Source organism: Macrobrachium nipponense, chromosome 2, assembly GCF_015104395.2.
Source record: "Macrobrachium nipponense isolate FS-2020 chromosome 2, ASM1510439v2, whole genome shotgun sequence".
Lineage (NCBI taxonomy): Eukaryota > Metazoa > Arthropoda > Malacostraca > Decapoda > Palaemonidae > Macrobrachium > Macrobrachium nipponense.
In genome coordinates this window covers 21,978,001-22,005,500 of record NC_087201.1, presented here as the reverse complement: position 1 = coordinate 22,005,500, position 27,500 = coordinate 21,978,001, and the positions used below count along the sequence as shown (strand labels likewise).

General features: G+C 37.6%; 1 protein-coding gene across 1 annotated transcript in view; it reads right to left on the bottom strand.

The window, feature by feature from the left end:
* LOC135220481 (uncharacterized) overlaps positions 1-27,500 on the bottom strand; it is a 257,791-nt gene that overhangs the window by 178,059 nt on the left and 52,232 nt on the right. Inside the window, exon 2 of the mRNA XM_064257609.1 lies at positions 20,453-21,713. Within this exon, the coding sequence (XP_064113679.1) occupies positions 20,453-21,128 (676 nt within the window). The 5' untranslated portion in view covers positions 21,129-21,713. The remainder of the gene's footprint in view (positions 1-20,452; positions 21,714-27,500) is intronic.

The window sequence follows — 27,500 nt, the reverse complement described above, 5'->3', positions numbered from 1 at the left end:
GTATCCTGATTGTTTCCAGGACTGTCAGCACACTTCCCCAAGGCAAGTCGCTCCTTCTGGAGCTGGGAGGCATATGGTTGTGAAAACAGCCATGCAGAGACCGATGGAAGTCAGTTTCCGCCGAGTGCTCATCCAAGTAAGACCGTCATCTCCCAAAAATATAATCCCTTGATAATTACTAATACGTTTGTTCCCCATATGAATAAATTTATTAATTAAAAATCCTTTGATCAGTGTCATAGATAAAAATCATACCTCCCTTGTGATGGTTCATTGAAAGTGAGAGATGTTTTATAGACGAGTTTTTATCTGGGAAATCAATTTCCAGAATGTCTTACTTGTTCAACCTCGCAGTCCTGTAGCAGACTTTCGGACGTGTTATCGGACACACAATCACTTCTAAATAAAATGAACGTACAACTTTCCCCAGCCAATCAGACTATGCTACTGCGTCACTGACCGGCTCAGTCATGTACCGCAGGTCGACGGCAGGCGCATACATGTTGCGACAGTTTGCTCACGAAAGTTATCATAGCGTGGCGGCCCTTAAAGAGCCCTCGAAGATACTCAGCCTATTGTTAAACTCTCTTATTGGTATTAAGGCGGGATTCCAACGAGGCAACACTGGCAACATGTAGCATGCGACTTGACTGGTTTTCAACAAGTATGTTGAACGCGGCTTTCAACCAGGTGACGTGTTGCCTGCGACAAGGCAACACCACTGTTGCTTGTAGCATGCTGCATACCACAAAACCGTTTACACCAAAAACTAAGCTATTTGTCAACACGATGTCTCATCAGATGGTTGGTGCTGCTGCTGCTGCCCATTTCTAGCTGTGCTCTTAAGTGCACCATACAATATTCCGAATAATAATGATAATAATAATAATAAAAGCAAGAAAAGCTCCTGTGACCAGTTAATACTGAAATACCTACAAAAGAAGGCTGATAAAAACTGACCTGTTTACTCTAATGACTTTTATAAAAAAAAAACTCATATAAAATATTGCACAAAGCTACGATAAAATTTGGAATAATGAAAATTGTTCATTTATGTAAAGTAAAAAGCCAAACGTCCGACGCCGACATTTCTTCCTCTAAAAAAAAATCGTGAAGATTGATTACTCATGAGAGAGAAAGAGAGAGAGAGAGAGAGAGAGAGAGAGAGTGAGAGAGAGAATGCCCAATGAAAACACGCCGTTTCTAGCACCATCTTTTGTGTGTGTGTGTGTGTGTGTTTGTGACAGAGAGAGAGAGAGAGAGAGAGAGAGAGAGAGTAAGAGAAGATGATAGCCATCGAGAGCAATTTGCCACACGGTATGTATGGATATCTTGAGATAGAGTAGAGGAGAGAGAGAGAGAGATGATAGCCAACGAGAGCATTTTGCCACTGGTTAGTATGATATCTTAGAGAGAGAGAGAGGAGAGATAGAGAGAGAGAGAGAGTAGATAGTACCAACGAGAGCATTTGCCACTGGTAGTATGATATCTTGATAGAGAGAGAGAGAGAGAGAGAGAGAGATGATAGCCAACGAGAGCATTTGCCACTGGTAGTATGATATCTTGAGAGAGAGAGAGAGAGAGAGAGAGAGAGAATCTTCCTTCCAAACCGATTCACATGCTTGAGTGAGCAGTACGCAAGTTCTTGATAATTTTTACTAGTTAAATTTCTCTGCTAATCAGCACAGTGCATCTAGATTAACATGGTTATTCTTGTACTTTGTCAAGCATATATCCCATAGAACAGCAAGTTTCCTACATTCTTCTATAAATTCTACGGTTTTTTCTTACGAGCAATTATTCATCTTGTTGCTTTCAGCATAGAATCCTTCCCGTGGCTGGTGGGAAGGCGTTCAACACTAAGCAACAGGCTAAATCTTGTCCCATGCGTCGGGTTACACGGCAACGAGTTGCCCTCTGTCGCATGCCACACAGTTGCGTGCTACCTCTTGCCTTCTGTTGAATTGGTGGAAATACACTTAGCTTATGCGACACTGTAACATGCCACATGTTGCCAAAATGTTGTATCGGTGGGATCCCGCCTTAAGAAACGGCCTTCAGATTTCGGATTTTGGCTATAACCTTCCTGCGGGGGAGGGGAGTCTCTGGTAAAAATTTGGTAGCCCTAGGTGTCAAGACTGAAAGTTGTAAAAAATGAGGGGGGTAAGAAAAAGAGGGGTTATGACCCCCTTAGAAACGGTCCTCGAATTTCGGATTTTAGCTAAAACCTTCCCTCAGGGGAGGGAAGTCTCTGGTGAAATTTTGGTAGCCCTTTCTTTCATAGTCTGGGAGGTGCATGGTGAACAAACAGACAAACAGACAAACACACAGAAATTGCCTTTTATATATATATATATGATTTTGCATGAATCCTAATTAGTAATCAGACACGAATGAAACCTCATGGAAAGTGAATCATTTCTTAGTAAAAGATAAAGTTAATTTCCCTGATCAGAATTCAAGCTCCTTCCCCAGGTAAAAACAGAATATTGGCCACCTATGCTCGAATCTTGCAGTCTGCAACATTGCAGTTTGAATCTTTGCTCCCTTGCAACTTGCAGCTTTCAGCTACTAGCCACGCTGAAGCTGGATGCAAGACAAAAAAACAACCTTAGATAAGAATCCCTCAATAAGCATGCACTCAAATAGAGCTCCACATTGTAAATAATTTAACTAATTTAGAAAAAAAATTTATAATTCTTAAATTAGTTTCAATCGAAATCGTGACAGTAAAATTTATTAGGGAACAGATAGACCACGTGCACGAACCACGAATATTTCACAACGAGGAAAGGGTGTTGATTTATCGAATCATAAGCTTTGTTGCTATTGTATGTTAGCTGCATGATTCATGATAGGCTAGCTAGGCAGTGAAGTGTAAAACGAAGTGGTTTCCGAAGAAATAGTGCGATATTTGCTCTTGCGCGTATTCTGGACAACTTACCGTCCATCATTTTAGATTGGCAACACGGTAATTTGGGCACCAAACTCAAACCCACCAGCACTTTTGTTTGCTGCTCTCTCTCTCTCTCTCTCTCTCTCTCTCTCTCTCTCTCCCTTAGTAGCAACAAAGCTAGAATTTATTGGAAAATTCCACAAATTTACAGAGCCACATCTTGAAAATCAAGTATTTACATAATTCCTTTCATTGCGGCCACTTGCACATGTAATGAGTTATGTCCCTAAGTCATTCATAAATCCACTCGAGCAAGTGAATGTTTCACACAGGTATCTCAAAGTAGAGGGGAAAACATTTCCACGATCATTTGTCAGTTTCATAGAACCTTAATGGGACACAACGTGTCCCCACACGTCCCAGCCAGACGAACCTTTAGCCGCCAAAACTCTGGCCATCATAACCTCGTGCATGGTAGATTTAAGATTTGTACTTGTCACCTTTGGGACGTCTTAATTCTCTGTTTGGAAATAAGCTTATTTAACCTCGTCACAACTATGGCATTATTCCTTTTGAAGAACCTCATTTAATCATTCATACTTGCATAAATTTGTGTATACCCCTTTGTGACTGCCTCCTATTGTATAAGTGCGTATAAACCTTAAACCCTCTGCTCCAATCCCCGTGTCTCTCACCAAAACCACAAACCCCTTTTCCTTTTAGGTTTACGCTGCCAATTTCTATTAATTCAAGTGTTACGACACACCACTGAGCACCCAATCCTAACCCATAACGAGGCTCCAACTAATACCCCTTTTTAAGAACACAGAGAAAACCCGCACCCAGAATGCCCCGAAAACCTTAAGTTCTTTAGTATAAACCCAATTCTGTTCCTCATGAACGACTCACCAGTCTGCGGACCACCTTAAATTCATACTATAACCGGCCTGGTCCACGCATGAATAACCCAAATTTGAGTTCTACAGGAGAAACCTTGAACTATGCACTATAACCCGTTTCATCTCTGAGCGAATAAAAACCAAAAAATGGTACTTTCTTTTGAACAAAACCCATGTTCTCTGAATGAAAACCCCAACATTTTGTGAAATACCATAAACCTTCCAGTAATGGCCGGCCACGTTCGTGCGTAAGCAACAAGCCGTTTTACTCGAACAAACCTATGTTGTATGGAACAAACCCAAATACAAAAAAAATTTCCAAAACGGTTTCCTGAACGAACCTTAACCTAACACTCGACTCCGAAGAGCGAGCCCCCCACACTTCAACTGCCACAAAAACGTTCTCTCGAACAAACCCTAACCTCAACCTCGATTCCCAGGAACGAGCCACAATATAAAGTGCCAAAATCCATTCTCTACGAACGAACCTGCATTCGCAGGAACAAACGAAAACCCACGGTCTCCACAAACAAAACCTAACCTTTCGCTCAATTCCCAGGAGTGAGCCTGCACCAATAGTACCAATATCTATCCTACAGGACCAAACACAAATCTTGTGCTCGATTGGCCCTCGGGACGAGCCCACACTACCTAGTCCCATTCACCAGTTCTCCGAAACAACCCTACCATTAGTGTCAGTGCCACTTCATCAAATGGGCACTTTCATTTACTAGCGGCGCCTCGCCTATTTGCCCCATTTCATTTCATAATCACTCTCCATCAAGTAGAAGCGGCATTTCCATTCTGTACCATTTCTGGCACGGTCACCAATTACTTATTACTTTGGCACTAAATATATATAAAAGATCTCTTATAAACTAACACAATGGAGGGTAATTTAAGTTATATCACTGAGCAAGGAATAATTCAGTTACTGGACGTTATTCATGAGGGAAATCGGCATCATACTATACTCCGTTTTTTTCCATCTGTCCATCCGCCTGTGGTGTTTTTGTATGGTAACACTGCGTCCCGGGTATAGATAGTTACATTCAGCTTACATTCAACGATTATGATAATATCCTATTTCGAATATCAACGTGATAGGATGCGACAAATTTTTATCGCTAACAGAAGAAGTAAACGAGCGAGAAAGGATATGAGTCATTGTTTTTATTTCCTCATCTCACTTAAGTTTAACAGCAAATTCAGTAGTTCAGTGGGACGTCGAAGGGCTTCAGGTACATTCTATTAAATGCTATTAAATCCTACGTTGCAAGTTCGGAACCAGGCTCTCACTTAACAGTGGTGGGTCGCCTTCAGGGTGGAGAATAGCATGTGGCCGGTAATGACTAGCACATTCTTGGGCGAACCCTATCTGTAAATGGAAAAAGTATATGATGCACAACATACAAACACACACATACATATATATACGTATATATATATATATATATATATATATATATATATATATATATATATATTGACACAAATATATGCTGCTATCATCTCTCTAGCCTTTTCACATAGGGACCAGACTGAATTGCATTAAGGAGGGAGGAGCTGCGGAGTATACCAGGATACCAGAAAATCTGGGGTGAAGTGTTTATGGGTATTCCCATGTCCCCAAAACTTATATCCCTATGTTCTTCCTTTTGCTGGTATCCTGATTGTTTCCAGGACTGTCAGCACACTTCCCCAAGGCAAGTAGCTGGGAGGCATATGGTTGTGAAAACAGCCATGCAGAGGCCGATGGAAGTCAGTTTCCGTCGAGTTCTCATCCAAGTAAGACCGTTACGCCTGTTAAGTCACGAGCCTCTGAGCTTTATCTTTGTCTAAGGGACACGGCCACGCTGTAATTAGGGTCAGAAGAGATCTGGGTCACAAGCGGCCCCAGCATTGTTAACCTGAAGACCCATTGGAGCAACTAGCTGTTTGCAACATTGCCCATTGCAGGTTTGGAATCTCCGGTGAGTCTAAAATTAACAATTAAGTGCCAGTATCTGTTTCTCTCACTAAGATCTCTCATTTCGTTTTCAAGATTGCATCTCCCAAAAATATAATCCCTTGATAATTACTAATACGTTTGTTCCCCATATGAATAAATTTATTAATTAAAAATCCTTTGATCAGTGTCATAGATAAAAATCATACCTCCCTTGTGATGGTTCATTGAAAGTGAGAGATGTTTTATAGACGAGTTTTTATCTGGGAAATCAATTTCCAGAATGTCTTACTTGTTCAACCTCGCAGGCCTGTAGCAGACTTTCGGACGTGCTATCGGACACACAATCACTTTTAAATAAAATGGACGTACAACTTTCCCCAGCCAATCAGACTATGCTACTGCATCACTGACCGGCTCAGTCATGTACCGCAGGTCGACGGCAGGCGCATACATGTTGCGACCGGTTGCTCACGAAAGTTTTCATAGAGTGTTTACATAATTCCTTTCATTGTGGCCACTTGCACATGTAATGAGTTATGTTCCTAAGTGATCATAAATCCCCTCGAGCAAGTGAATGTTTCACACAGGTATCTCGAAGTAGCCATGAGAGGGGAAAACATTTCCACGATCATTTGTCAGTTTCATAGAACTTAATGGGACACAACGTGTCCCCACACGTCCCAGCCAGACGAACCTTTAGCTGTCAAAACTTTGGCCGTCATAACCTCGTGCATGGTAGATTTAAGATTTGTACATGTCACCTTTGGGACGTCTTAATTCTCTGTTTGGAAATAAGCTTATTCAACCTCGTCACAACTATGGCATTATTCCTTTTGAAGAACCTCATTTAATCATTCATACATGCATAAATTTGTGTATACCTCTTTGTGACTGCCTCCTATTTGCCTGCAGCAATCCAATTGTGTAACTGTGCATAAACCTTAAACCCTCTGCTCCAATCCCCGTGTCTCTCACCAAAACCTCAAACCCCTTTTCCTTTTAGGTTTACGCTACCAATTTCTATTAATTCAAGTGTTACGACACACCACTGAGCACCCAATCCTAACCCACATCTAGGCTCCCACTAATACCTTTTTTTAAGAACACAGAGAAAACCCGCACCCAGCATGCCCCGAAAACCTTAAGTTCTTCAGTACAAACCCAATTCTGTTCCTCATGAACCAGTCTGCGGACCACCTTAAATTCATACTATAGCCGGCCTGGTCCACGCATGACTGACCCAAATTTGAGTTCTACAGGAGAAACCTTGAACTTTGCACTATAACCCGTTTCATCTCTGAGCGAATAAAAACCAAAAATTAGTACTTTCTTTTGAACAAAACCCATGTTCTCTGAATGAAAACCCCAACATTCTGTGGAATACCATAAACCTTTCATTAATAGCGGCCAGGTTCGTGTGCAAGCAACAAGCCGTTTTACTTGAACAAACCTAAATGCCCAAAACGGTTTCCTGAACGAACCTTAACCTCTCACACGACTCCCAAGAGCGAGCCCCCCACACTACAACTGCCACAAAAACGTTCACTCGAACAAACCTCAACCTCGAATCCCAGGAACGAGCCACAATATAAAGTGCCAAAATCCATTCTCTACAAACGAACCTACATTCGCATGAACAAACAAAAACCCACAGTCTCCACAAACAAAACCTAACCTTTCGCTCAATTCCCAGGAGTGAGCCTGCACCAATTGTACCAATATCTATCCTACAGGACCAAACACAAATCTTGTGCTCGATTGGCCCTCGGGACGAGCCCACACTACCTAGTCCCATTCACCAGTTCTCCGAAACAACCCTACCATTAGTGTCAGTGCCACTTCATCAAATGGGCACTTTCATTTACTAGCGGCGCCTCGCCTATTTGCCCCATTTCATTTCATAATCACTCTCCATCAAGTAGAAGCGGCATTTCCATTCTGTACCATTTCTGGCACGGTCACCAATTACTTATTACTTTGGCACTAAATATATATAAAAGATCTCTTATAAACTAACACAATGGAGGGTAATTTAAGTTATATCACTGAGCAAGGAATAATTCAGTTACTGGACGTTATTCATGAGGGAAATCGGCATCATACTATACTCCGTTTTTTTCCATCTGTCCATCCGCCTGTGGTGTTTTTGTATGGTAACACTGCGTCCCGGGTATAGATAGTTACATTCAGCTTACATTCAACGATTATGATAATATCCTATTTCGAATATTAACGGTATAATTTGCATACAGTAAATTATTAAAACACTTTTCAGTTTCAAATGTACACCCAGATATCCTTTTATTTACCTAAAACTTACACATAGCGTAACTATCTAAAGCCCGGGACGCAGTGTTACCATACAAAAACACCACAGGCGGATGGACAGATGAAAAAAAACGGAGTATAGGCTTCTTTTTTCTATGGATGTTTGAGGAGAGATGGAAATCTTGAAACAAAGAAATGAGATATTTCAGTTATAGAAAGAGAAACTGGTAATTAGGTCCAAAATTCAGGCTCACTGCCTAGCTTATCTTGCAGGGGGCAATTGCAATACAGTCGATCCAATTGTCCTTTACCTGGCAACTAAGGGCGATTCGTAACCCGTGTTGCTGGTGACCCTTGCTTTGAGTGGGCAGAGATGCCCCAAAGCCTGGAAAGTAATTTAGGTACTAAAAGAGAGGTTTTTGCAAAAATATAGGTCTTAGAGCAAGGACATCTTAATGGATGTTAGCCTGCTGATTAGATTAACCGCACCCCCCCACCACAACTCTATGACTCGGTGACGCCAGCTTCCTGTTTTAATCCAGCGGCTCAAAAACATCTCCACTTCTCTTCCGTAGCTTGGGTTTGGGTTCCTACTTCAACCCTGGTCGAACTGTCTTATGTGAAAGGATTTCAGGCCCTAGTTACAGTCTGGAGAGGTGGAAACAGTGTAATCTATATATATATATATATATATATATATATATATATATATATATATATATATATATATATATATATGTGTGTGTGTGTGTGTGTGTGTGTGTGGACAATATAACATGTATAAATGGTGAGCGGATTACTGCGTGTGTGCAGTATGTTTTTTACATGTTAATATGTCTGTACATATGTATGTAAAGATCACAGAATAATAATGGGAAGAAACCTACCGTTTATCTTAAGATGAAAAGGTTCCTCAAAAAAAAAAAAAAAAAAACGCTACTTATGCAATGAAAAAAAAAAAATTTTAAGAAATATTCCTGTCTCATTTGCAGTGACTGTACTAAATGAAAGCCGTTTTTTCAGCTCGAAGCAAAGTATCCAGCCCCGACAAATATTCCACGACTAAAATGCTGTATCGGATCTTTTCATCGCCCGTGAAGCAATCATTTCCTTTCGAAGACAACAGAACCGAAAAAAAACCAGAAGTGGTTTTCACAGGTATATAGTATACTACATATAAGTGTGGTGTGTGCGTGTGTGTATGTAGAATCAACTGGTCACTTTCTACCAGATATATATGGAATTGTAATAAGCACAACGGTCTTTTAACGTCTCGAATTCTTCGCGCATTTTTGGATTCCTTTGTCACTATAAAGCCTCAAGATCCAAGTGCAAAATATATGAAGGTATTATGATGAAGAGGAGCGGGAAAGGAACCCGAGTCCCATAATCACAACGAGATCACGTTGCCGATAAATAAACTTTATTTAACCTAGCAACGAATGAATCAAAGCTTGTTCCCTTTAATCATGATTTTCAGGTATGAATTGAAAAGTCTTTTTTAGCAACTGTAGTTTTGTCATTCAAAATGATTATTCACGTAATATGATAGATATCTATCGTCTGTTAAAACATTTCAACGATAAGAATAATTCACGTAGTCCACGGCATCACTAGACCTTGTAACGTAGCGCTGTCTGCTGTGAATAAAATTAATGAGACTTCGAGTTAACAAGATACAAAAAAACGATCACTTGATCACATTACAACAAGACTGCAAGAAACAATGAGGAAGGAGTCCATTGATGTTGGTCGATAAAATCAATAACATTATTGGGATCATAATCTTCGAAATTTTCATCTATTCTGGGCTAATATATTTTTTTCCTTAACCTTGGCTTTTAATTGCCAATTTCTTCCAGCACTGTTCAGCGAAGCGAGAAACAACTTTGTCAGCCTATTTTCCGTCTCAGCCTGAAATATATATACATATAAGTCAGAGTGACAGGAACACTGGTGAAGACAGGAAATAAGTTTGCTTTTTCCCATGAGGAAAAAGTTACTGTGTCTCTCGGGCTAGACCAGATAAAGAGGCCCCGCCTTTCCTTTTTCTAAACTTCGGACATGAAACTAACTACTATGTACATCAAATATCCTGCCATCTATGCGTTAAGATACAGGTGCTTACGAAAGGAGAGGAACTAATTAGTAAAGACTGAAATTAATATAATTGAAATCTAAGTACTACATACGCCATCATGCATGTGTGTATGTATATATATATAATATAGTATCTATATATTAATTATATAATATCATATAGATATATATATATTATATATATATATATTATATATATATACTATGATATATAATGTATATAATAATATAATATATATATATATATATATATGTATATAATATATAATATATATATATATATATATATATATATATGTGTGTGTGTGTGTGTGTATGTGTGTGTGTGTGTGTGTGTGTGCAATAAATATTAAAACCAGGGCTTGCATGAAGAGCATCTCTATTAGTTGCGACTAGTTTCGGAGATATATAGGGTGTTTAGAAATTAGTAGCCACCCCCCACCCCCCCCCCCCACCTCTACACCATAAACTAAAACTGATATGGAGAGAAACAAAAGTAATTCAGAATAGGCATTTATTTAAGTTTCTCTCTGAGTATTTTATATTTTGTGTGGCTTCCATCTACCTGTATGATTTCAGCAAATCGCAAAAAAGCTGAGACTCAAACTCCATTTCCCTGAGCACTTCGGTCACCTCTCTCTGCAGGTCGTCAAGGCTTGGTAAACTATCATAGTTCACATGTTCCTTTTTAAGATACTACCAATGTTTTCACACACATTATTAAGGTCAGGGGAGCTACCAGGAAATTCACTTGACGGGAAGAAATCGATACCACTGTTTCGAAGCAGCTCCTGTGTCTGAAGAGCCTTGAAACATGGTGCCTTATCATGCAAAAATGTGACTTCTTCAACAGATAACACATTTTCAGTATCTTTGAGGAAAGGAAATACTCAACCAGTAAGCACAGTTTCTCTGAAGTATTTGCTATTCCATGACTGTCCTTTTTTTTTTGATGATCCACATTAACCTTTTGCTGTGAAACAGAGAAAAATTCGCAAACATTCAGGAAATTTCACAACTTGGCGATAACACACGTCATCGCTGATATCATCCAACTTTGCAGCCCAAATGATGTCATTTTTATGATTTGGTTTCCTGACTGTGTAAATGAAGAATTCATCTGATGCAACAACATGGAGAATGTCAGCTTCATCCCAATCTTTAAGAAATGAACCACAAAACCATACATGGTCATCTCTCTGTTGCTGAGTGATGTTAGGCTTGCTCGATACCAGATTTTTTCAACTCACGATATACAGCACTATAACTTCTCTTCTTTCCGTTTTTGCTTCTAGTTCAAGTGCCAATTTACTTAAGGACTTTCTTGGTCTACCCACTGCCTCAGCTATCATGTCTTTTGACTCCTGGTCATATGGATTTTTGTTCCGGATTCTTTTAACAAAGGATTCATCACTTTTAATGTATCTACCTATCCAGGAACGTGAGATGAAGGATGCGGCAGCATCCCTGGCCTCTCTGAAAGTTAAAGCCCGGATTCAGTCAGTCTATCTGATTTCCTCCAAGTCGTTAGCCATGGCTGTATCTAACTCCGTCACTCAGTCTGAAAATACAAGGAATTTAAAATGGAAAATAGCTTAATAGAAACTCAAGATAATGTACTTGGAGACAGGCTATAGCAGAAAACTTCATAACTTTGCATTTCTTCTGTGGAGGGGGGTGTCTAGTTTTGAAACCTCCGGTACATTCCTAAGTCATCGGGCAATCTATAATGGAATATAAGTTACATTTAAAACCAATGAAGTAATAAAGCAAACTAATATTACACAGTTATAAGATATAGTAACCTAAACAGGCAGCAAAATCTTAAAATATAGAGATAAAAATATTCAATGTTTGCAGTCAAAGAGAGCAGAAAAAGTCTAAAAATACAGCAATTAAATAGACCTATCATTATTACAAAGAGGGGTTTTATGTCTTAGGGTATATAGAGACTCAACCACCCCGAACTCCACTTTGTTAGTTCTGCAAGTAAGGCCTGAAAAAGAATCTAAATTTACAGGATGGCCATTTTCTCCAGAGTGTTGACGAATAGAGCTAAATGGTGGTTTGCCTATTGGCCTATTCGTCCTGACAGATCTTCCGAGATGTTGGAAGATGCGAGCCCTGACTGCAGCTTTGATTTTCCGATGTACATTGCACTACAGCAATGACACTTGTACTTATGCACACTAAACGACAGCTGCAGCTCAGTTAGGTTAGTATCACATCCTTGTACCTGAAGAAATTTTGTAATGTAGATTTTGGGTTAAAGTGCCTCTCGAATAAATTCGAGTTGTGTTAAATCCAAAATCTACTTTGCAAAAATTCTTCAGGTTCAAGGATGTGATACCAACTGAGCTACTGATTCCTCAATTATACGATCCTTTCACAAACTAGGATTTCTTGATTCTTTCTACATGACTAATATATATATATATATATATATATATATATATATATATATATATATATATATATATATATATATATGACTGGTAAAAGTGTTCTGTAACAACAGAATTCCATCTAATAAAAGGAGCCCATAAAAAACAAAAACACAAAATGTAGAGAGAAAAGTACTATATTTCAGAGACTGCTGTCTCTCTCTTCAGGTATATGAATGAGAAAAGTTTACAGAAAAGGTGGTATTTATACCAAGAGATTCGTCCACAAGTGTAAGCCAATTTAGGTCACCCCCGCTGATAATCTTCCTTTAATCTTCTTAAGCGTTGGTTGAATGAACACTGCGTCGACGATGTCTGATGTCCAATTCCCTTTTGAGATGTTCATTACCTGCTTCTCTTTTATTAAGGCCGATTCCATCATTTGACTCTTGTACCGGCAGTTGCTGCTATAAATTACACGTGACATATTCCAGTTTATTCTATGGTTATGTTCATTTATATGATTGAAAATAGCCGAGTTCTGTTGTCCATACCTAACTGACCGTTTGTGTTGTATTAATCTCTGGGGAAGTGATTTACCTGTAAATCCGATGTAAGATTGGTCACAGTCCTGGCATGGGATCTCATATACCCCAGAGTCTTTGGGCGATGGTCTTTTGTTGGACGTTAATCAGGGATTTGGCTAAGGTATTTGGGTAGGTAAATGCAAAAGGGTTGGATTTCCCAAGGGTGTGAGTTACTCTCTTAATCGTCTCCAGGTGGGGAATTTTTATTTTATTGTTGGGTGTGTCTCTGGTCTTGTCTTTAGGGGGTCGGTAGAAAATTACGTTTGCTTTTTGAATTGCTTCTCAATTATATGGTCAGGATACTTTAAAGATGAAAGTTGCTTGCGAATTAGTTCAAATTCTTTTTCCAGGAAATCTGGGGAACAAAATCGTAAGGCTCTTAGGAATAGGTTGCTGGCTAGACCTATCTTGATAGTATTGTCATGATAGCTAAAGTAGTGAATATATGAAAGTGAGAACGTTGGTTTTCTGTATATGGTAAATTTGTATTCTGTCGTGTCTCTGATTATTAAAACATCAAGAAAAGGAATTTTGTTGTCTGTTTCCCATTCAACTTTAAATTTGATGCTGGGCACTAATGCGTTTAATTTTGAGAGGAATTCATTAAAATTACCCCCACTTATTATCCCAAAATGTTAGTATGTCATCCACGTATCTCATCCACAGCATGTTTTTGGGTTTTATTGCATTTATTACTGTAGTTTCAAAGTATTCCATGTACAGATTGGCTAAAATAGGACTTAAAGGACTACCCATACTACACCCGAATTTTTGCTTGTAGAATGATTCCCCGAATGAAAATACGTTATTAGATGCACATAATTCAACTAACTTTATTATTTTGTCAAGTGCCAAAGGGAAATGATCTGAATAGGGGGATAATTTTTCCCTTAAAAACTGAAGAACGTCCTGTACTGGTACTTTTGTGAATAGGGAGTCTACGTCAAGGCTTAAAAGTTTTATGTTGTGAAGTGGTATATGTGCTTCTCTGAATTTGTGACAAAAGTCTTCCGAATGTTTGATGTGACTGGGAGAAAAAGTGCCTAAAAAAGGAGAAAGGAGGCCAGCTAACCATTTAGAAATTTTGTAATTGAAAGCTCCGGCGCATGAAACGATGGGTCTGAATGGAAGATTGTCTTTGTGAGTTTTGGGAAGACCATAAAAGTAGGGTAATTTAGGATTAATTACTTTAAATTTCTCTAATAGTTCAAAGTATCCTGACCATATAATTGAGAAAGCAATTCAAAAAGCAAACGTAATTTTCTACCGACCCCCTAAAGACAAGACCAGAGACACACCCAACAATAAAATAAAAATTCCCCACCTGGAGACGATTAAGAGAGTAACTCACACCCTTGGGAAATCCAACCCTTTTGCATTTACCTACCCAAATACCTTAGCCAAATCCCTGATTAACGTCCAACAAAAGACATCGCCCAAAGACTCTGGGGTATATGAGATCCCATGCCAGGACTGTGACCAATCTTACATCGGATTTACAGGTAAATCACTTCCCCAGAGATTAATACAACACAAACGGTCAGTTAGGTATGGACAACAGAACTCGGCTATTTTCAATCATATAAATGAACATAACCATAGAATAAACTGGAATATGTCACGTGTAATTTATAGCAGCAACTGCCGGTACAAGAGTCAAATGATGGAATCGGTTCCTTAATAAAAGAGAAGCAGGTAATGAACATCTCAAAAGGGAATTGGACATCAGACATCGTCGACGCAGTGTTCATTCAACCAACGCTTAAGAAGATTAAAGGAAGATTATCAGCGGGGGTGACCTAAATTGGCTTACTTGTGGACGAATCTCTTGGTATAAATACCACCTTTTCTGTAAACTTTTCTCATTCATATACATGAAGAGAGAGACAGCAGTCTCTGAAATATAGTACTTTTCTCTCTACATTTTGGTGTTTTTTATGGGCTCCTTTTATTAGATATATATACTATATGTTATATATACTATATTATATATATATATATATATATATATATAATATATATATATTATATGATGTGTGTGTGTGTGTGGTGTGTCGTTGTGTGTGTTACGGCCATTTTGCAAAATTGGTCGTTTTACAAAATTGCCGGCCATTATGCAAAAGGACCAAATTCGTGGTCATTTTGCAAAATTACCTAAATTTCTCAACATTTTGCAAAACGACCAAGATTTTGGTCAGTTTAGAAAATAAACAGTATTATTGTTGGTCCGTTTACAAAATGTCCATATAGCAAGCAGCCAGATGGAAAAAAAGCTAGTCATTCACTTCTGCAAATCATCTAATACTGGTTCATTTACTCGTTTCCAACGACGGGTAATTGTACTGTATAATTGTCGATCATTCACACACACACACACACACATATATATATATGTGTGTGTGTGTCTGTCTGTCTGTGTCTGTGTGTGTGTCTGTCTGTCTGTGTCTGTGTGTGTGTGTATAGTGAGCGTGAAAAATGGAAGTGAATGAAATGCGGGTTTATTAGTATTTACAGAAGAGCTCCAAGCCATGAGCGCGAGGATAGTGTACGTACACTAAGAATAACAAGGTCCGTGTCAAAGGAAAGATATCAAAGCGTTAGCGAAAGGAAGGCTGTCGTGGTTCCATCTTTCTACAGATCTGCATTGATTGGAACTTTGTCTATTTCTCGTTAAAATTAGGCAGACAATAGATTTTGGGAGGGATCTGCAGAAGAAAGCTTTTGCGAGGTTTGTATTGCTTGGCCTTGGCGGAGTTTAGCAGTATCTGAACCCTTGTCTGTGCGAGTATTTAGGAGTAAGTGTTCCGAATGACAGTAGGATAAAGTGGAGAGGTGAACCACACCATAGGTAATGTGAGTAGGGATTGAATGAATGATATATGGCATGTATGTAAGGATGTTTTGCCAATTCTCCTTCACAGAAGTAAAGTTTGATTATTAGTTGAAAGGAAAGTGAGGAGGCGTGTCCCTAGGTTAATTCAGACTGAATACACTTCAGGTCGGTGGTATGGTTCAATAATAACGTCGGTTTCTTCACAGCATTTGCAAAATCATGGTTCTCAGGTAACTCTATATATTCCTTGACATAATTATCATCATTATCATCTAAATGCAAGTTGAAGTCACCACAAATCATTATGATTTTTAGGTGTTTATTTGTGTGAAATTTTAGTGTTGATATGTTCGAAAGTACTGAATATATTTTGGTTCATTATAGATATTTTGCATACTTTTTTGTCAAAGGTTCTCACACCACCAACTTTTTTTGTTTTCTCTCGGTACAGTAAAAGTTGTGCGAGACTCTGGCGTTATTTCGTTTATTTTTAGCGTAATCACTTACATTATTGCTTATCCAAGTTTCCGTTAGCATGCATATATCTAGATTGTGAAAATATATAAGATTTCTAATAGTGTTGATATAATTTCCTACTGACTGTATGTTTATTAAATTACACTGAAAATGATCATTATTAGGCAAAGCCATGTCGGGGCTTGTTGACAGGATTAGTTTGCTAATGTAACGAAAGCAGGATGGTTGCAGAGGGGGCGGGGGTTGGGGGGAGGGGAATTAACTGACAGTATGACGTAAATGTGTCACCTATTTAGCGGAGGTAAGAAGACGAAAATGTATTTTGGAACTCTGTACTCATTCGGAAAAATAGGAAAGCGTTAGCTGATGAAATGATATCTATACTCTGTTTTTTTTTTCATCTGTCCATCCGCCTGTGGTGTTTGCGCATGGTAACACTGCGTCCCGGGCTTTAAATAGTTACGCTATGTGTTAGTTTTAGGTAAATAAAAGGCTGTCTAGGGTTTGCATTTGCAACTGGAAAGTGTTTTAATAATTCACTGTATGCTAATTACACCGTTAATATTCGAAATAGGATATTATTTAAAGCCCGGGACGCAGTGTTACCATGTGCAAACACCACAGGCGGATGGACAGATGGAAAAACAGAGTATAGTTGCGAAATGTTCCCAAACGAAGGGGAGGAATACATGATAAGCAGTGGTTCGGCGGATAAGAGTGGAAGACTTTCGATATACGGGAAGCGTGGGCGGATTTGCACAACCTCTAAGTCTAGAGGTGACTCGGGTAGTTTGTGGAGGAGGATCGATGTGTTGCCGACCAGAGTTCCACCTACGTCTGGGAAGAGAGGAGGCTGCTTTCAAAGTTTTACGCACGCGGGTTCATCCTCGTCTCAGCACCAAGACAATTTGCGGTGAAATAGCACATATACATATATACATGTGTGTGTGTGTGTGTGTACGTATAAATATATGATGAGTTTATTTCAGAAATACAAAACAGATACTCCCATCTACAAGATCAAATGGAAGCAAGTAAAGAAGAAATGAAGAGTAACTTAACAAAATTTGTATTGGAATCTGCACAAGAGGTAGGTGGAAAAGTTCCTAAACAAGATCAAGGAAAACTATCAGAAAATACCAAAAACTCAATAAAGAAACGATTGGAAATGAAGGTAAAATCATAGAGAGATGAAATAGAATTAGCAGAACTATCCAGAATAATAAGCAAACTAGAAACCCAAGACATTCGGAAATATAATCAGACCAAAATTGAGGAAACGCTTAATAAGAATGAAAGAAGCATCAAGTTGATGAAAAGAAGACTTGGAATAGCGCCAATAGATATTTGCTTTAAAGGATGAAAATGGAAATATCAACAAAAGAGAATGAGTGATAAAAATGGCTGAGGATTTCTATACATTGCTGTACGATAGTGATATAAGAAATAACTTTGCCAATAGAAATAATGAAACAACTGAGCCGGTACTAAAAGTAACAGTATGAGAAGTAAAGAAAACATTAAAAGTCATGAAAATAAACAAAGCAGCAGGAGAATAAACAAAGCAGCAGGAGAATAAACAAAGCAGCAGGAGAAGGTGGCCTAACTTTGATTTGATAATAGACGGAGGAGATTTCATGATAGTAAAACTCGCTGAAATTTACACAAAATGCTTGCAAGAATGCTCTTTACCTACACTTTGGAAAAACTTTATCATTATATTAATTAGCAAAAAGGAAGACACAAAATACCTGAAAAATTACCGCCCAGTAAGTTTACTCTCAGTAATATATGAAATATTTACGAAGATCATATTAGGCCGAATAGAAAGACAGCTAGACTTTAATCAACCAAGAGAGCAGGCAGGTTTTACAAGCAGGTATTCAACAACTGACCATATCCATGTAATTAACCACCTGGAGGAAAACTCAACAGAGTATGACAAACCACTATGTATGGCATTTGTAGACTATGAGAAAGCTTTTGATTTGTAACGCAGCTTTATTGCTTTTGGTCTTTTTTTATGAATTGTAGATACTCTGGATTCTTGTAGTAAATCTCTTAAAAGATGTTTCAGGAGGCTAGAGAGACAGCGCAGTTTCCTGACTTCATTAACACAATATATATATATATAATATATATATATATATATATATATATATCATATATATATATATATATATATATATATATATATATATAATATAATATATAATTAAAGATTTTGGAACATACAAGTTTAGCTCGTATTGAGGTTGTACAGCTCTGATATCGTCAACTTGAAGCGAAGTGCAGTAATATGACGATCTGTCAATGTCTGAAGTCTTCTTACCCACAGCTGGTTAAGTTAAGTATATCTTAGTTTTTTACCAGACCACTGAGCTGATTAACAGCTCTCCTAGGGCTGGCCCGAAGGATTAGATATTTTTACGTGACTAGGAACCAATTGATTACCTAGCAACGGGACCTACAGCTTATTGTGGGATCCGAACCACATTGTATCACCAGAAATAAATTCCTATGCTTCCGCGTTGGCCGAGCCGGGATTCGAACTTCGGACCACCGGGTTGGTAGCCGAGCTCGACCCACGGCTGGTAAGGCACACAACCACACCCTCTGGATGTTCTCTTGGCTTCTGTGCTTCGCCTATTCTGTCGACATTTCTCCAAAGAAATCTCCTCCTTCTAGGACAGTCTTTTCTTTTGCTGCCTTCTGGTACTTCCTTATTGGTTGGTAACTAATGACGACATCCATTCTACCATCCTTTTGGGCAGTAATTAATTTCAATACCTTCTTTCCTGAGCGTGATTGATGACGTTTCCGAAAGTGTCTGGCTTCTTCTGGCAGGTCAACGGTTAATCAGGAGCTTTATCATAGAGCACCAATACATTTTTTAATTGCAGCTAGCCCCATCAACACTTCCGCTTGTTTGGGTTATTGTCGCACTTAACATAACTCTCTCTCTCTTCTTACTCTCTCTCTCTCTTTTTATATCTACCCTATTTTCCCTACACTAATATTACAGATTCTGTCAAAACTTCACCAGTAATGAAAGCCCTTCAAAAGCAGGGAATAGACGAATCTTGTGTTAGAACACTTGAAAATATCTATATGGGTAGTACAGCAATCCAATACCTAAAGACGCTGAGAAATTTCCGATTGAGAAAGGAGTTTTAGACAGGGAGACCCCATCTCTCCTAAATTGTTCACCACTTGCCTAGGAAAAAGTTTTTAAAAATTTAGATAGGGAAAATGTAGGAAGTGACATTAATGGGGAATGTATTAACAACAACATAAAATGAATATCAGTAAAACTAAGATAATGTTCAATGAAAATGCAGACACATCAAATTAGGGTTATGGACGAGCCTCTAGAGATTGTTAATGAATATTCGTATTTGGGACAGACAGTAAGTGTTTCCCCAGGACATGAGACTGAAATTAAAATGAGGATAAGCATGGGATGGAGAGCTTTTGGTAAACAAAATGAGATTATGAAAAGTAAAATGCCACTCTCTCTAAAAAGAAAAGTATCTAATCGGATGGTCCTACCAGTATTAACTTACGCCTTTGTCCAGCAGTGTTCTAGCAACGGGTGATGATGATGATGATATATATATATATATATACTATATATATATATAATATATATATATATATATATATATATATTATATATATATATATATGTGATATATGTATATATATATATATATGCATATATATATACATACCATATATATATATATATATATATATATATATATATATATATATATATAGTATATATATATATATATATATATATATATATATATATATATATATGGATGAAGCTAGAAATGGCCTTAATATCCATTTCCCTCTACCTCGGAAATAATATATTTTCTTATATGTTAACTAACAAAAAATCATTCATATATAGTATACTAGAAATAAATGTATACATATATATACTATATATATTTATATATATTGAGTGTATATATATGTAACATATATTCACTTATAGTAAAAGGCAGTAAATGAAAGATCTTGCTCATTGAGGCACACTCACCCATTTCATCTATGGCGGGTGACATCCTGAGGGTGATGGCGACCAGAAGAATAGCAGTTAGGAATATCCCGACAGCGATGGAAGCGCAAACGACAACGACGCGACTCCTGTGCGGTTCGTCTTGGTCCTGCGTATCCGGATTGCCGTTCATGTGGTCGGTCTTATAGTAATGTCCGGACATCCTGGCAGACTCGAGGTCGTCATTTCCTATCAGCTGCGAGTTCCTGTTTCCTCTCCTGCCCTCGCTGCTGGCTGAACTGTTGCCTCTCCGGAGGTCGTCCTTGCGAGAATGGCCGTCTGAGGTCAGGCTGAAGTCGTCATCGGGCCTGGACCGTCGGCGCCTGCCTTTGTCTATCGTTTCCGATCGCCGGCGTTTCACGGGGTGCCTTGGGCCCGTGGCGGACGACTGTCCACCTGTCTGGACGGATGCGACGGACTTCCGTCGATGATCACTCATCACCATCAACCCCTGCGTCGGGTCGAGCAGAGTAGGCAACTGCGCCTGCGCTATGGGGTCATACTGGTAAACTATGTTGTGTCCATTGTACTGGTAAACGACTTCACTCGGGTACTGCTGCTGCTGCTGTTGCTGCTGCTGGGCTTGGCCAGAGAACCCAACAGCGCCTTCACAGAGCTCGAGTTCCTGGGCCTTCTCTGCGGCGACGGCTTCAGCCATTGTTACAACTGGGATCTCGGATTTGACTACTGCGGTGGGAGCGGGGGTGAAGTCTCTCTGTATTAGGCAATCTTACCCATTGTTACTTGTTACTGGTTACCTCTCGTTTTCTTCGCCTTACCTGACCGTTGTTACTCGTTACTCGTAACTCGTTCTCTTCATACCATTCGGAACCTCGAGGTTACCAGGGTGTCGCTACTTGAGAGCTTTGGTCAGTTTTCATTCAGATTTCCTGCGCTCTTTGATCATGAGCGGTTTGGAGATTCGAAACTTCCTTTTAATCTGCAGTTCCACTGGGTGCCCCTAAGCTTTGTCATTTATCAATTCTTTTTCTTGAACTCTCATCCTTAGACAACATCGGCCGGTGAAGATTAAATTTGTATTCTGATCTTCAGTGCCCGTAGCCCTTAGCGGGATTTCCCGAAGGGTATGGTCGAGTTCTGCTCCCACTTCACGCGTGTCCCGCTGTTGTTACACTTGCAACCTTCCTGAGGTTTATGGGTGCGTGCTCCGAAGCACAAAGGTTTATCTGCAGATTTGGACGCATCTTGACTTCACAGATTTCTCTCAACGTCCCCAGTGTTCCTGCAGAAGAGAAGAAAACAAGCATTTTTAGGGACGTGAATCAAAAAATGAAATTTAATCGAGCCACTGATACAATTATACACCCATGACATCAATCTATACCTGTCTATTAATATATATATATATATATAATATTGTTTATATAAATATATATAATTTATTATATAATCCATATATATATATATATATATATATATATTTAAATAAATATATATACACATATATATTATATTTATAAAATATTTTTTTCAGTAAAAACTAAAATGTTTTCGGCGTATATCTATATATATATTATATATATATATATATATATTATATATATATATACTATATAATATATATATTATATATATATTATGTGTGTATAGGTATATACTACATGCGTATATATATGTATATATCTTTATGTAAATATATATATATTATATATATATATATATATATATATATATATATATATATATATATTATCATATAATACATATATTATAATATATAAATCTATACATGTGTGTGTGTTTGTATATATGTATAACATCAGAAAGGTTAATATTTCCAGAAAAAGCTGGACATCCCCATAAGTACAAGAGGCTCCATTCGTCGCTCATTTATCTTTTAATTGTCTAATTAACGACGAAACCCCAGTGCGCCATTACCCATTGTTCGGCTGATGTTTCCTCTCTCTCTCTCTCGTCTCTCTCTCTCTCTCTCTCTCTGTAGGTCTGTATGTATGGATGGATGGATGTCTGCATGTATATTTTATTATATATATATATATATATATATATATATATATATATATATATATATATATATATATATATATATACATAGTTATATACATATATATATATATGTATATATATATATATATGTGTGTGTGTGTGTGTGTGTATATATATATATAAAACATTGTATATAATAGAAATAACTGGACATAAACCAAAAACATAATATATAGCTGACAGGAAACTGAATCCAAAGAGAGCATCTCTAAAAAGTCAACCATAATCTTTTTTCTATTTCTAGCTTGAATGTGATCGACTGGAATTATTCAATCTGTAGAAAAGTTGTCACAACCAAAATATCATACACCTACGGACACTATTTTACAGATTACTGATAAATCTCCGGAATAAACTATGTCCCAAAGAAATCTGTATACAAATTTGAGGGAGCTGGCGATAGAAGGTTACCCATTACCTTGCCGAATATTCGTGTATAGAATTTTGTATTTGAAATGCATTGCAATCGCAAATACATAAAAATGAAACTTGATTATAAAATCTGATTGAATGTCGATGGTAAAGGGAGTTCGGTCAGTTTATTCTTGAGATTCAATAGGCACTTTTGTACATAAATAACACGAACCAAAAGTCTCTAATCGGAATTCGTGAACTGTCGTGATGCCGTTTAGCATTTCCGGTTACGTCTACTGAATTAACCAGATGGGTAGTACCTGAGATCATTCCCGAGAGAGATGACGGCAATGCCGGAAGATAATTTGAGAGTTTACGTGACCTTTGTCCCTAGTTCTCTCAAATTCATTCATGAAATTCTTCGAAAAACAGTTTTTTCCCTAAGATTATCCAGACACAATTACCTTGGTGTTGATAACTTCGATGATACTTTGGCTGTTATAGCTGAAGACGTAGATATTTGTTTCTATTTCTTCGTGCTTATATATTCTGTTTACATTTTATATCACGTTATTGTAGGTCCAAAAGTAATATTTTCTTTATATGCGATTTAACCGGGCCATGCAAATATAGTAATGATTTCATCAAAAGGTTCTTATAAAACTGGTTTGTTGTACTGTTATAACCTCATAATGCCTCCAGTTTCGAGGCTTAAGAAGCAATATCCTTTATTACAATCTGATTTGATTCATCGACCTTAGTGATGTGAATGGTTTTATCACTTCTAGACATCATAATGATATAAAACTCACTGTATTCTCTGTAATGTTTCTGTAAGAATTACGTGCTGTCAGCTCTGAATTCTAGATAACGAACCAAAGAGCCTGATGGGAAAAGCTCAGGACTTTTGGATGCCTAGATATTCATCTGTTTATAATAAAATTTGAAATAGTTTTGTTATAAGAGAGACAAAAGTGTTACCCATAAACATCCCTTACTCTCTTTGTTTTATTTGCATCAAATCCATAAAATCAGTGTTAAAGATTTAATCTTTTCGTACAAGAACGCGCGCCAACACACAGATGCTTCTAAGAAATTGTCCCCATCAGAGTAAGAAAGCTGCTGGGAAAATGGCATCATTTATAGCCAGTGAATCATTCTATTTGGGCCAGAAAAACAAGACATTAGATTTCAGTTATAATCAATGTGAATATCTATTTAGAATTAATCAAAAGAGTAACGCTCTTTTTTGGGCAAGTAAAATTGATCGGTATATATATATATATATATATATATATATATATATATATATATATATATATATATATATATATAAGTCATATCACATTACCGTGATTCATATACATATATCGAGCTTCACTGTCGTCCTGGATTTGAAGGTGTCGACTGTTCGTACCCGTCAGCCGGCAGATCTATTATCGCCATAAAATTCCCCTTCGGTTAAACATATATGAAAATATAATAATTCCGAGGTAGAGCGAATTAGATATTAAAGGACATTTGTAGCTTTATATATATATATATATATATATATATATATATATATATATATATATATATATTAGTTTAAATCCAAGTCTAAATATGCTCGACCCCATTCTGCACAAGATGGGCGAAGGAGTTCTATAGTCGGTACTGAAAAAATAGCCAGGAAATCCTTGTTACACTTCGTTCCTCCTTAGATGGTCCGATTAGCCCAGGACATTTCTTCCAAACTGAAGATGTGCCTTACCTTCGTGAAATTAAAATGATGACTGACTCCGTTAATCTCAGTTATTGCTTTTAAAATCGAGTCAAGGCGAAAGATCTTGCGCCCTGTTGAGTCACTTTCCTGGTGTCCATTAACTCTGTTGGACATCTTGAGTACTCACCGCACTCCCGCTCTCACTCTCCTTTGCACGCTCTCCACGTATCTATTATCGTTTTCATCCCTGAACACCTCAGTGTTCCTTATCTTTACATTTTTATGTATCTTTCGTTTGTCTTTATTCGAGTGTGCTGAATTCTATCCGCCCTTTGAAGTAGATTTTTCCGTTCAGAAATAACCTAACAATATATCCCTTTATCAAACGTTCATTTTCATAAAGTCTGTTCACAATCATGACTCATTGATTTTATTCAACCGTTTTAGATTGAAAAGCGGCTTTTGCATTTTACGTTTTGTCCTTTCATCTATGCCAACTTTTCTCTGTATTTTTACTACACCCTCTGCCATGGAAGGTGAACTTGACGAGAATAACTTGTGGTAAGAATTTCATGAAAAATATGCTCCGTTTTAATCCTCTGAAAGTGTCGTGCATGATTAACAATAATATCAGTTTCTGCTTGATGTCTGAAGAATTACGACTAACTTTCAAGATTAAGATACCGAGACCTTTATATTACGAACCAAACGAAAGAGCTGAGATATCATTATCTTGGATTTTGTCTTAACATACCAGCAAAAGCTATCCTGGAATGTTTAAGCAGCCTAACTCCCGATACTCTAACCTCATATCAAACTCTGATGGTTCCTTCCACTCAGTTAACAGTTTGTAATTATGGTTTTGTCGACTTGACAATACACTTTCAGTCTTTAATTAAAATAACCATCACTCGACCATTTTTGCGTTTCATAGATAGATTCGGGACTTAATAGTTCAAAGTGGTTGACTTTGTCTCTGATTAGACTGTAAGAGCGAGGCGATTTGTATGTACAGAAATGTACTACCCTGTACTTCCCAGTGCCTCAAATCCTGCGTAGGAGAAAGGAAAACAGCATATTCTGTCCTCACATCAATCATTTTGGCCTCGGGAGATAAAAAGACGCGATGAAAATGAGGGGAAATGATATTCAAAATGAGAGCCGTGACTACCTCGCCATTTCTGAACCGGAGCGGATAACATTTAGCTCGGCTTTTCCGATAGGACGGAGAGAGAGAGAGAGAGAGAGAGAGAGAGAGAGAGAGAGAGAGAGAGAGAGAGAGAGAGATTAAAGTCGACATTCCCAGTTAAATTAATGAGAGATAAAAAAAAAAATCGTCATCTTTTGTAACGAATCTCTTTTTTTAGGATGACGAAACGGCATTATATTGTTGCCACCCCAGAAACAAGAGCTGCCTTATTTAGCGTTATTTGAAACGAACTGACAAAGTTCGTGCCATTGATGTGATATTCTTTTCATCTCTCTGCCACCATCGCTCGGGTTATGTGATGAACTGCTGACGTAAAGAACCTTTTTTTTTTTTATAGTATATGACGTCATTTGCAGCTTAGTACCATAGAGTTCCCCGGTAATCCACATGAGTTCTTGAAGTTTCCACGATTTCGATTTATTAATTAATACCATTCTAATATTCAAAGAGAATGCTAAACTGGTTTTACGGTCAGATATCCAGTCTTTATATATATATATATATATATATAATATATATATATATATATATATATATATATATATATATATATATATATATATATATATATATATATATATATATATATATATATATATATATATATATATATATATATATATATATATATATATATATATATATTATATATATATTATATATATATGTGTGTGTGTGTGTATGTGAGTGTGTGTGTGTATATGTATGTTTGTATGTATGTAATTGTAATAGCCATAATGCCCTCTTAACTTCTCTAATTCTTTGCGTTTTTTATTTCTTTTTCTCTTTTTTTTTATACGTTCGTCCCCACAAAGCCTTAAGATCCATGTGCAAGAAATATGAAGAAATCATGATGTCCGATAGCGGGAATCAAACCCGCGAAACCATAATCACAGAAAAAAAAAAAAAAAAGAGACCGGGTATAATAGGTCATGGCCGGTTTTGACGAATGACTGATGCGTATCATTAGAAGTCACAAATATATATACTACAGAGACAGTACTGACGAACATAAACAACCATTTAAGACTGCAAATCCACTTACCGGCAGGGAGTCAAGGCAGGAGTTGCCTTCAAAGCTCATTTGGCTAAAAATCACAATAGACTCCCATGGGACAATACTGATAAACGTACCGACCGTAGGAGACTACAAATCCACATCTGACAGGTGTCAGGGAGGCGGGGTTTGGAAAACTTATTAGCTCTGTGTTCAAAAATATGATAATCCTATTTCCATACATCTCTACTCCCTACCTTAGGATTTAGTTAAAAAATTTACAAATTTCTTTTTATATCAAAAAATCTAATCTATACGTCCCTTGACATATATTATATTATGCCTGTCACTTTCTTTCATAAACCTAGATTCAATTATATTCCTTTTCAGTGCGTTATTAGAACACACAACCCTTTTTGCCCCTTCCCTATTGCTAGCATGGTTGTTCTCACTAACATGTACAAAAATACCACTGCCCCGCTGTTCATATCTCGCACATTTTTTCATGCTGTTCAGTTCTCTTTTTCAGCGCTCTACCAGTCTGGCCAATATAAAAGTTGTCACTAGACTTACATGAGGGATATCTTTCGTATTATTATTATAAGGAAGTACAAGCAAATGTTTTGTGTTGTAAGGTTCTTTTTGGTTTTGATGCATAGTCTTTCTTGCCGATTCTAATGCATTGTTTAGTACATTGTCCGGATATTTCAGTTTCTTGCCTGTATTCCTAATCTTA